At 30.7% G+C, this 13,192-nt stretch overlaps 1 protein-coding gene across 1 annotated transcript in view; it reads left to right on the top strand.

The window, feature by feature from the left end:
- Positions 1-12,847, top strand: part of LOC105835433 (ADP-ribosylation factor-binding protein GGA3) — a gene marked incomplete at its 3' end in the record, with an annotated part of 67,699 nt that extends 54,852 nt beyond the window's left edge. The window contains 1 exon segment of the mRNA XM_036285669.1: positions 12,737-12,847. Coding sequence (XP_036141562.1) covers positions 12,737-12,847 — 111 coding nt within the window.
- Positions 12,848-13,192: the final 345 nt, after the last annotated feature.

Here is a 13,192-nt window from a genome sequence, read left to right as displayed (position 1 = left end):
AATCATACACCGATCATAATAATCGCGAAAGTCGACGCGCGGCACGGCACCCGCTTAATGAACTTACGCCGAAAAAGCATTTAGACACCGCGATAGTCTCGGAGTCGGAGCTGAATTAACACATTAGAAAGGGCAAAAGAGAAAAGGATGACCGGCTGAACGTAGCCGAGCGCGCGATGGCTCACGCTGAGCGCAGCCAAGCGCGTGCGTCTTACGGATAGACAGAGTACGATGTGTGCGTGAGTGTGCTTGGGCTCGGAATTGCATCACAATTTAGAGCTACCAATTTCGATTAACTTTAATTGTTGATTACACATGATAAAATAATTCAGTGTGACCATTTGTATTTCTGGCGGTATAATCTTTTGTGTCCCTGGACGTGAGACATGTTAGGGACCTATTCAAGACATGCCGGAACCTTATTCAAGTGTAGGTCACAGTTAGAATCCCGAGTTATAAACTTAAAAACTTATAACATATAACAATATTAGTACATTAATTCTTCCGACTGGTATATGTTTAAACGTATTGTTATGCGCGCGCTCGCGGAAAGAAAGAAACCCTTTCAACCCTCTTTAAACTTTCAAAATCCAACCGGCTTTTATTTGGGAATAAAGATACAGACACGTCCGTAAGAGCTCGCAGACTCTTTTCAACTATTTATTTATTCCCGTTGTCCAGCTCTTGACAGCTGATCACCGTTGCCGATCGATATCGACGATCCGACAGCTGACTCGTAGTCGAGGAGTATACTGGATGTATACTGTCTTCAAGTATGTCGTTCGGACAATCCAGGAGGCAGTTTACGCACTTCTTCCAGAAGACTTCTTCGGGTTCCAGGACGATTTCTTATTCTTCCTGTGCTGCTGCAGCGGCTTCCCGAGCCATGTCCACTCAAGTTCATTCTCTTCCGATAGGACTTCTTCGCGCTTCCTTTCCCACAGAGCTGGCCAGGCTCCCACGAGGAATTTTCTGCGCTCTATTTTCTGCCGCCATGCTGCTTTTCTGTCTTCAGGCTTCCTCTTGGCGCTGGGTCTTGAGCGCTTTTCTCTTTTTTCCTTGGACAAGAGGGGGAGGGGGTAACCACCGTGGACCCATTATTCTAAAAGGATTCCTCTAGTCTTTACCTCGGCATTTGCCCTTCGACCCTCCGGGAAAACCACGGATCAAAAACCATGAGTGAGGCAGTGTTCTTATTTTTTTAACTAGGTGATTCTTTTATTTTTGTCTTAAATTGTTATCCAATGAAGAAACTGTAACAAAACAAAAAAAATACGCAGAAAATCAAACAAAGAAGAACGAACTTTTCCCTTTCTCCGAAAAATTGTTACGATTAATAAATTTCAATGTTTCCGCCTGCTTGATCGCCACTTTTAGAGATTATCCTTTCAACTTGGGGTACGCAAAAAACGCTCTAAATCTGCATCCAACGTGGCGTAATCCTCTCCTGGACACTGTTTTTGATTTGTAAATTGCATGTAAAAATTTTGCATAAGCTCGCTCTTCCCGAAACGAAGCTCTAATTTTGATTTAAGCTCTCCGTAAGAAAAAAAGCCTTCACCATCGACGCACGAATCCAATAACGAACGCGCCTTTTCCCGCAAACAAGAAGCTAACACCACTGCTTTTTTCGTTTCATTTTCAACGTTCATTTCAACTCGTGTTCGTGATAAGGAAAAACGTCAAAAACTCACGCAACGGAGCCGTTTCGTCGAAAGTATCAATTACTTCAATTTTAAACCAACGGTCGCCCGCATATCCCCACTCACGTTCACACTCGCGCTCGGAAAATTAGTACGAAACGCGTCTGTTGGGACTCCGCTCGCGGAAATAAAATCGGAACAACTTACTTGGTTTAAGGAGAGCCACTTCTCGATTCGTCTCAGGGTTTCGTCTCGCTCCAATAGGCGGATTTGCGTCTTTTTCTGAAACCGCTACTGTTCCTGCCCAGTAAGCACAAAAACATTGCTGTAACGATATTATAACGTTACTTACTAACATAGTAACGTTTCCAAGTATGTAGTTTTTAACGTTGTATATATACAACGTCATTATGAATAAACTTTGACTTCAATTCGGAAGTTTCGGTAATATTGAAATAAAATGTTAAAACAACATTGTAAAAATGTTGAAATAACATAATTATAATGTAAGAAAAAAATTAAATTTACGTTGTTTCTCAAAAACCACGGTTATCCCATCATAATAGTATTGGCGTTGCTTAATATTTGGCGGTCACCCATCCAACTCTGAACCGCCGTCGACGTTGCTTGACTTTGAAGACCCAACCTAACACTTCGTGATGATCCATGAACACCTAATGCTCATGAATACATATTTGTTATAGATTAGTTTAATAGATGTCAGAAAGATAAAGCGTGCAGTTAAATAATATTTTTATAAATAAATATAAAAGTTTTTTTACTGATTTTTATATATGTGAAATAACAGGTGAAATAACTTAATAAAAATATCTGTTTTTGCTCTGTTCTTTATAAAGCTAAAATTATGTTATTATAAAATATTAATAGAAAATAGTAATTTAAGTGATAATTTTTTTTAATTTCTACAAAAAATATTTATATCAAACAATAAATAAATTAATGCAATTTTAGTAAACATTAAATATAATTATTTATAAATAATTATAGTATTATATGAATAAGTAAATGTTTTAACTAATAAAAGTTTCAAATCTTAGAAATTTTTAAACTTTTAATTTTTTGTACTAGTCCCTTTCTAAAAAAGCCGTGTCACCTGTGTGAATTTCGTTCATATCGATTCCTTGAAGCCTCTTTTCCGCGATGCTGATTGGTTCTCTCGTTTGTCTCGCTTCGCGTTGCGAGAGTAGCTGTCAGCACGATTGAATTTTGACAGCTGTGAAGTGTTAATTTTGACAGTCGCGTGACAGTTTGTTATAGAAGAGCCGTGTCACCTGTGTGAATTTTGTTCATATCGATTCCTTGAAGCCTCTTTTCCGCGATGCTGATTGGTTCTCTCGTTTGTCTCGCTTCGCGTTGCGAGAGTAGCTGTCAGCACGATTGAATTTTGACAGCTGTGAAGTGTTAATTTTGACAGTCGCGTGACAGTTTGTTATAGAAGAGAAGAAGATTCTTTTTGGATTTGTAGATGAAGTTTAATTTTGACAGTCGTGTGACAGTTTCTTATATATAAAAGAGAAGAAGATTCTTTTTGGAATGAGTGTCATTTATTTAACAGATTGTCAGCGCGATTGAATTTTGAAGGAAGAAGAGGCCGGTAATTAGTTATTTATTTATTGTTTGTACATACATGTACGATTACTATTCTAAGAGAAGATAAAAAAGTGTAATTTATTTTTGACAGGCTGTCAGCGCGATTGAATTTTGAAGGAGAGTCGCTGAATTGTTTAAAGTAATTTTGAGATTAAGTTAAGGTTGTTTTTTTTTAAATATACGAAACAATATTGATTGAAAAAACGTCAAAAGGAAAAAAGTCACGTATGAGAGAAATAAATAAAGTAGAAAATTTATAGAAAATTTATAGAAAATTAGATAATAAATTAATGTATGTATATCCATGTTTCGTACATTTATGTAATTTAATGTATGTATGTATACCCAGATAGCACAAGAACATCCATTGTATGTCCAATGGATATCCGCTTCTGGACATTCGGACGTCCATTAAGAGTCCAAGTAAGGTTCGTCGGACATTCGATGGACGTCCATAGGATATACGTTTGACACAATTTTGTACGTTCATAGAAAGTCCTTTAATGGACGTCCATGGGATATACGTTTGTTACAATTTCGGACATTTATAGAAAGTCCGAAATAAACCAAATTTTGGATCTATTATGATTTGATTATTTCTTTTGGGCCTTTTTCAATTAAAGGGCTTGCTGCAATAGTGGGTTAATCCACATTTTGTAAAAATCATCGACATAAAGCATGGACTGCGCATTTCCTGCAAAAAACTCTTGAAAAGTGTCCAGCAGAAAGACAAAGAGGAGACATGGTCCAGGTCAATTTCTTTCTTTGTCTAGCGCCCATTATGCTACTGATTAGACAGAGACAGCTTGACCCAGACCAATTGCTATGTCCCTCTTTTGGTCGGAAAAAGAAACGAAAAAAAAAAAACGAAAAAGAAAAAGAAACAATAATAAAAAAGAAAAAGAAAAAGAAACGAAAATAAAAAAAACAAAACGATAAAAAACGAAAAAGAAACAATAATGTATTATAACAAACATTTAAAAAAATACCAATAATTAATTGTGTTAATAATAAATAAAAAAATAATACGTATTATTTCATATTATTTCATATTATATCTAAAAGTATAACAATTAAAATAAACCTTTTGAAAATTAAAAATAACAATTTATTATTATTTATAAATTAATGTTAATTAGAACTATTGTAAATAATATATATATAATTTACAATATTTCTTTTAGATTATATAATAAAAATAAAGATAAATTATGTAAAAGTAAGATCCAAGTGCGGACATAAATCAGATATCCAGCATAAGACGTTCTGAATAGAACATCCGTTTTAATTCAAATAATGGACATCCTATGAATGTCCATTTTATGTCCATGGACATGTGGACTGAATTGGACTTAAAATGGACGTCCTTGGAACATTCAGTGCTATTTGGGTTAAGTCGTAATTTTTTTATTCAATAAGATAACCAGATAAGATAATATAGGAAAGTATCCATATTCAGATAAAGTTTTAATCGTTTAATTCGGATACCATAAAAAACAACAGAATTCTGTCCGGCGGAATTATAAAATAACACAGACACACAAAAAAAAGGTTGGTCCGGCGGACTAGACTAGTCAATCCTTATGTATTTTGATCCGCTGAATACGAATCCAAAGTCAAAATTGCAAAGTTAGCTTGCATTTCCTAACCTCAAAAAAAAATTTTTTTTTAATGTTGGTCTGGCGGACCAGACTATAAAATCAGTCAATCCTTACGTATTTTGACCTGCTGAATCCAAATCCGAGGTCAGAATAAAAGAGTTAAATATAATAAGAAAAGGGAGTGAATTTTCTAATCTATACAAGGTGTTTTTTTGAGGTTAGAAAAAAATAAGCCATTTCAGCAATTCTGACCTTGAATTTCGATTCAGCGGGTCAAAATACATAAGGATAGACTACTCTGGTCCGCCGGACCAACATTAAAAAAAATTTTTTTTGAGGTTAGAAAAAATGAGCAAATTTAATAATTCTGACCTTGAATTTGGATTCAGCGGGTCAAAATACATAAGGATAGACTACTTTGGTCCGCCGGACCAACATTAAAAAAAAGTTTTTTTGAGGTTAGAAAAAATGAGCAAATTTAGTAATTCTGACCTTGGATTTGGATTCAGCGGGTCAAAATACATAAGGATTGACTGATATAGTCTGGTCCGCCAGACCAACATTAAAAAAAAATTTTTTTTGAGATTAGAAAATGCTAACTTTACAATTCTGACCTTGAATTCGGATTCAGTGAGTCAAAATACATAAGGATTGACTAGTCTGGTCCGCCGGATCACTTTTTTTGTGTGCCTGTGATAATTGTTCCTCCTTGAAATATCTCCTATTATAAAGACAACGATAGAAAACGATTATTGTTATATAATCATAACATATATTTGATAGAAACATATAGGGACAATTTCAGATTAATTTGTATAGACTTTAAATCGTAATTTTTCTATTCAGTAAGATAATTAGGTAAGATCATATAGGAAAGTATCCATATTCAGATAAAGTTTTAATCGTTTAATTGAGATACGATAAAGAACGATAGAATTTTATAAATTTTCTATCAAATTTCTATATGTTTCTATCATTTTCTATCCAACTTTTTAGTTAGTACGCGGCGCCGCCGATAGGCTGGTAGACGATTACTCTCTCGTGAGTCAAATGCAGCCGACCCGCTATATAAAGACCACCCGCAACACGATTAAGACAAGCAATAATCAGTTTCTTTCGCTACGAGAGGACGATGTGGAAGACGACTGCCACATTACTTTTATAATTTATTCATTTTAATTGAGTAAACGATTCTGTACAAGAAAAGTAAAACGTTTACATTTTTTGAACTAGATTTACGATAGGTAATCTATACGAAAAATATGATACAGAAAGATAAAAAGTCTATCATAAGTTTCAGATAAGCAATCTAATATTTGCGAACCAAAAACACGATAGAATACGATTAATTTATATAAAACATGACGATAGAAATTGATTAAAAACGATAGGTAATCTATACGAAAAATACGATACAGAAATATAGAAAGCCTATCGTATATTTCAGATAACCAATCTAATATTTACGAACCAAAAACACGATAGAATACGATTAATTTATATAAAACATGACGATAGAAATTGATTAAAACCGATAGGTAACTATATGAAAAATACGATACAGAAATATAGAAAGCCTATCGTATATTTCAGATAACCGATCTAATATTTACGAACCAAAAACACGATAGAACACGATTAATTTATATAAAAAATGACAATAGAAATTGATTAAAAACGATAGGTAACTATATGAAAAATACGATACAGAAATATAGAAAGCCTATCGTATATTTCAGATAACCGATCTAATATTTACGAACCAAAAACACGATTCAATTAGATAGAACTTTTTCTTATCTGATTCTATCGGATTTTTGAGTAGGGTAGACTTGATACAGATGTGAAAATGACGCGTAGCATCATTAATAAAGATATCAAACTTTAATACGTAATTTCCATTTCATATATGATATATACCGTGATATGACGAATATAAAACTTGAATGTGAAATATGTGACGTAGAGAGAATAAATTGTGTGAAAGCAACGTGACTACTCTAATATTGCGCAACTGTTAGATGAAAACTAATACATATAGGGATGCAGATAATATAAATGTATAGTATTATAACATAGATAATATATAACATACATAATATACACATAGATGATATAAATAGAACGTAGTATAAGATAGTATAATTATTTTATAAATGCTATATACATAAAAGTCAATTTTATTGAAAATTTATTTTAATTAAAAAAAAAATTTTTTTTGAAAAATGAACAGCATAGTTAAATGAAGGTATTTAGGCTGTAAAACTTTTGTATAAAACATTTTTTTATATTTTGTTTAGTTTACGAAATATAACGAAAAAAGGTAAAAATATCTCAACCTTTAAAGGGTAATTTTACTCCTTCAAACCGTTTATAAGCCCAAACGAAAAATTTTCTAATTTTAATGAAACTTGGCATAAATGTAGAGGGAATAAATATATTAATTTAGAAATGTTTTATTTTGGTTCAAAAACGGTTTGAAGGGGTGAAACTACACTTCAAAGTTGAGACATTTTTGCATTTTTTCGATATATCTCCTAAACAAAATATAAAAAAATGTTTCATACAAAAGTTTTACGGCATAAATACCTCTATTTAACTATGCTATTTATTTTTTTCAAAAAAATTTTTTTTTCAAAGAAAAAAAATTTGTTTAAAAAAAAATTTTTTTTTTAATAAATAGCATAGTTAAATAGAGGTATTTATACTGTAATACTTTTGTATGAAACATTTTTTAATACTTTGTTTAGTTTACGAGATATATCGAAAAAAGACAAAAACTCAACATTTTTAAAGGGTGGTTTCAACCCTTTAAACCGTTTATAAGCACCAACTTTTAATTTCTAAATTCATGTATTTACCCCTTCTACATTTATGCCAAGTTTCATTAAAATCAGAATTTTCGGGTTCGCGAGGTTCCCTTGTAAGTAATCATACTATCTGATAGATAATGATAGATAACTTTGACATTATAAACTCAATAGCTGCCTGAACTCTTAGATGTCCAATTATATCTTTTATAATGTTCAAAATGAATCCCATAGCCTTATAATCCTGTATTCTTCAGTAGCAAATTCTAAAACTATAATCCCCGGGATTTTTCAACTCCGTATGTTTAGAGCATAATATATGATTGCTTCTATTTGCGTACTCCTTTATCATCGAATAACCCATGAAGTGGATTCCTTTTATGCCTTTCACCTTATACCTTTCACAACTTTTTCTCTTTTTAACATCCAACAGAAATCAACCATCATATTCTCATTCCGCCTGCCTTGATAATAATGTTCCACTTTTCTAATGTCTTGATAAAATCGTACTCCCTGTTCTTTATTGTAATCTCCAAGATTTTGTGGGAAGTAATAGAAATTTGAATGGAGAAAGTGTAGCTTCAGATTCATTAAACACCTTAATGGATGGAAGTTTTTCACCATATTAGCTATTAAGTCTCTATAGTCTTTACTTCGATAATTACCCAAAAAGTTTTCGACTACCTTCTTAAAACTAAGCCATGCAGCTCGTTCGTCAGCATTTATTGTATCAAGAAATTCTTGATTTCTTTAAGTAAAGGATATTGTTTTTAAGGTGTTTTTTGAGGGTAGAAAAAACTGAGATGTAGTGGAGCAAAACTGACATCAGATTTGTTTTTAGCGGGCCATAATACATGGGAATAACCACGGCGCAGGGCTTTTTTGTGGGCCTGTGTAATTAGCAGAGTTGGGAAGTAACGCTGTTACCGTTAGTTTTTTGGTAACGGATTGGTAACAGCATTACTTTTTTTTCTGTAGCTGTAACGGTAACATAGTTACATTTTTTTAGTAACGGTAACGAATTTAACAGTTACTTTTAACGTTACTTTTTATAATTTGAATTTTCTGCTTATGACATATTATAATTTTTACATTTTCAATGTTTATTTAACCGACATTCACAGTTAAAATCATCTTATAAAAACAGTTTTAAGATATTATAAATTAATGGGTGCATTCAGCAGACGGAACAGATCAGTAATTTTTTACTATGATCGATTTCTGCTTCTAAATTCAACGAAGAAAACTAAAGGCAAAAACCAATCATATTAGAGAATCACTGAGCGCTCACTGATCTGCTCCGTCTGCTGAACGCGTTTAATTACAGAGCCGTAGCTCTTATGAACAAACTTTATAAATATCGATCTTTAAGTTTATTGTAAGACTGCCCGAAACTTAAAAAATTATTTATTAAATTCAATACAACTTTACCAAGCAGCGCAGCCGTTGAGAGAATGTTTAGTATTGGTAATACTATTTTATCAGAGGTACCTTGTAGAAGTAATCTGAACGATGATATAATAGAATATCAACTTTTATTAAAAATTATTAAAAATTATCAATAAAATTAATGAATCTATATTGTACAATATAATCCTATTATCAATTATTCTACAAAATATAGATCTGTTAAATTTTGATAATTACTAATTAGTGCTTAATTACAAAAATGTTAGTTGATTCGCGTTCGCTGCTTTACTAGTACAGCTTTAATAGTACAGCTTTAGGTTGCGATAAGACGCCTTTTTAAAGAATTTTTCTTTCCTTTAGCCTCACGTTGAGGCGTTTAATCGAGAGTCTACTGTATTAAGTAATATTTTTAAAATGTTTAACAAATGTTATGTTATAACGTTTTATAACATTTAAAAACATTTGAACAAATATTTTGAAAATATTTTTAAAATGTTTGCAAAGTAATGTTATTTAGTAATATTCTAAAAAGGTTTGTAAAACATTAAATTATAATGTTTGGAAAATCTTCTGAAAATTAATATTTTAAAAATTAAAATATTTTTTACTTATTAGACTACTTCTAAGATTACCCTTATAAATACTACATATGTATATGCGAAGCAAAAACTTAGCAGAATATTCTCAAACAAATGGATCGATAGGGGTAGTTTTGAACTATTCTTGATGAAGAAGATTGACATTCCAACTTATAATTTTTTGAATATCCCGACAATGGTTGACTTTTCGAAACCCATTCTGGTACAAAAGCTCATTGACAACTATCGATGTAACTAAAATAACTAAAAACCGAGAGAAATCTCTCTTCTGAAAAGATTTCTCTCTGCTGAAAAGTACTCTTTTCCATTAAAAAAATATCATTAAAAAAATTTTTATGTGAAATAAAGCGGACATTTGAGGTTTATCAAAGAATGTACTTCTATTTGTCCTACTTTCATAATATAAATGTTTCTTTCTATCTTTAATTATTTCTAGGAAAAACGTGGTGAATTTTTTATCGAACTCACCTTGTATATTTCTTTTTTTGTTTATCTCTATGAATATAATAATTTTTGTGAATGAATATAATAATTGTAATTTAATCTTTTTTCAATGCCAACAAGATTTTTTAAAAATTATATTATTTATATAATAATATAAATAAAAACTATTCTTATGTAATTATAATTTTGTATTTAAAAAATTTGCGTGAATGTAATAAAATAATGTATGGATAAAATACCGCTGGTTCTGAATTTTACAATTCGAGAATAAAGTTGGAAAATTTCATTATTTAACACACTCAGAGTTTCGAATAACGCTCTATATTATGAGATTTCTATTTATTATTACTTCAGTTTTTTTATACAATATTTTTAATACAAAAATTATCTAATAATTAGACCGGACTTCAATCATTTCTAATAATCAAAAACAATTTAAGAAGGGTCGTAAGGAGTAAACCTATCTTTTCCGGAAGATTCTTAAACTTCATGTCTCAGCACCCTATCTCACAAAAAGAGGCATAATCTTCGGGTTAGTTGATCATTATTTTATTTTGTTTGATCCCGAATTTCATGATGCTAATTTAGGAATAATTATTGATATTTTACTGAAGAATGACTACCCTCTTGATTTCGTATTTAAAACGATGAAAAACAGATTAAAATATTTAATTAATAAAACAAAAAATATTGAAGGTGAGGTAGAAGAGAACTTTTCATTCCTTATTTTACCACACATATACACATAGAATATCAGAAAAATTTAGAAACATATTAAGAAATACGAAATTGAAGCTGTCGTTTTTCAGTAAAAATAAATTGCAAAAATATATTAAAGTATAGAAAGATTTTCTACCGACAATATATAAGAAAAATGTGGTATATAAATTGAATTGTAAGGATTGTGATGCATCATATGTGGGTCAAACAGATAGACAATTAAAAACAAGAATCAAAGAGCATGAAAAAACATCAGACAGAATAATGCTATTAACTCGGTAATTACTGGCCACATAATGCGTCACAACCATGAATTTGATTGGGAAGGAGTTAAGATTGTGAATACTGAAAAAAATTTTAACAGAAGACTAGTTTCGGAAATGCTATATATTAAAAAACAAGAAAACGGCCTCAACCTTCGAATTGACACGGAGTTACTAAACAAAATGTATTCACCCTTCATTAAAAAACAAAACGTACAAAAAATAATTGGGCCTCTTACTAACATGATTTTCGACAACAACACGGTTTAAAATCCACGAATACATTTCACTCGCTTCGGAGACATCATAACGTTCAGGTCCGTTCCTATACGAAAGTATTTAATGTTTTAATATTGCAATAGACATTAACTAATTAATGGTGTAATTAATTTTATCAATGGATTGCGTCGTGACACACTTATTTACTGTTATACGGCTTTTGAATTTGCGCTCAAGATGGTTTGGGATCCTGAGACGAGTTTTATTAATATAACCAGTTGTTCTTAGAATCTAAGTCACTATTTTGTTTTTCATATAATCAGTCCCTTCATCTGGCTTTGGAACCGGCTGTGTTGGTTGAACTCAGCTCTGGATCGCCATGAATACAATTTATACTGGAAAATTGTTTTTGCACTGAAGATGGCACAAAGTGAGCCGAAACGTTTGCTGACTACTATTTACACGATTAAAGCCTTTAATTATTACTTGGCGTGTAATTTATTTTGCGCACAGACAACAGCGCTGACTCCTTACGACCTTTCTTAAATTGTTTTTGATTATTACAATATTTTTCTGAAACATATACTTAATCTTTTTACTTTGTTTTAGAAGATTTAATCTTTTATATACACACTTATTTTTTCAACCTTCGCATACACACCATGGTTGTCACTCATGGCAATTTTCAAACAGCTGTATCTTTTAAAATATTTATATTAAAATTCTGAAGAAATTCATGGATTAACTTTAATATTTATAGAAAGTATTTAAATACTTTTGGTATTAAAATTTAAGAAATTTTACATTTAAAAAATTATTATACTTTGCGATAAAAAAAACTTTTGCAATTTTGCATTTTTTGAGTTTGTTTCCATTTATTACGGTACTTAAAAGGTACAAAGCGCTAAATTTTTAGGAGTCAGAAAATTATGAGTGGTAACTACTCAATGTGTATGTGAAGCGTTAATTTAACATCTGAAACATGAAGATTTATAATTTATTGCAGTTCATGTTTAAAAAGTAAAAGCGCTTTGATAATAATAAAATTGAAACATTTGTGCTTAAATATGTATTACTTATTGATCATTTTAAATAATGTTTGATATGTACACAATTTGAATACATCTTATATCGATTTTATTTTAAATTTAAGAAGCCTATGTTATTATTTCTATTTAAAATAATTGATTATTAATTATCAAAACACAAGAAAATTTTAGCATATTTATATTTTATAAATCTATCGTAAATATATTATTTTATTTAAAAAAATTACATTTTAATGTAATTTTATAACATTTTTTGTATTTTTTATGTATTTTCTTGCTACTGAAATTCCAATCTAAGTTGTTGTAAATAATTAAGAGCTATAAGGAATGTTTATAATTTTAATTTTATATAATTATGTGCACACAGAAATGCAAATGCAAACTACAAGCACCTTCTGGAACAAAATTACCGGCGCATAATCCATTTCTACCTCCATCCGCTATCACGCAAATTATGCTGATTGCAAATCCTCTCAAGGTAATGTAACTTTTTTTCTTTTTAAGATAAATTCTGTGACGGACCAATTTGATTAAATATAATCAGAAGTTAGATTTATATTAGATTTGTTTTAAATGCATTTTGAACGTCAGAACACATCCTTTAGTATTATTTAAAAAATTTTTTATACATATTATTATATCTGTTTGTATACTGTTTAAATATTGTTTATACTGTCGAAAAATACTGTTTGTTTGAAATTTATCTAATTTATTCTAGGACAACAAATCCAGTAAAAAATTTAAAAAATCGCACTGTATCTTTTTGTGAGATCATCTAAACCCACAAATCTAGTGACGCTTAATTTCTATAATAATCTAAGCA

Source organism: Monomorium pharaonis, chromosome 4 (genome assembly GCF_013373865.1).
Source record: "Monomorium pharaonis isolate MP-MQ-018 chromosome 4, ASM1337386v2, whole genome shotgun sequence".
Classification (NCBI taxonomy): Eukaryota; Metazoa; Arthropoda; class Insecta; order Hymenoptera; family Formicidae; genus Monomorium; species Monomorium pharaonis.
The sequence above is the reverse complement of the archived record's forward strand: the minus strand, read 5'-3'. Positions and strand labels throughout refer to the sequence as shown.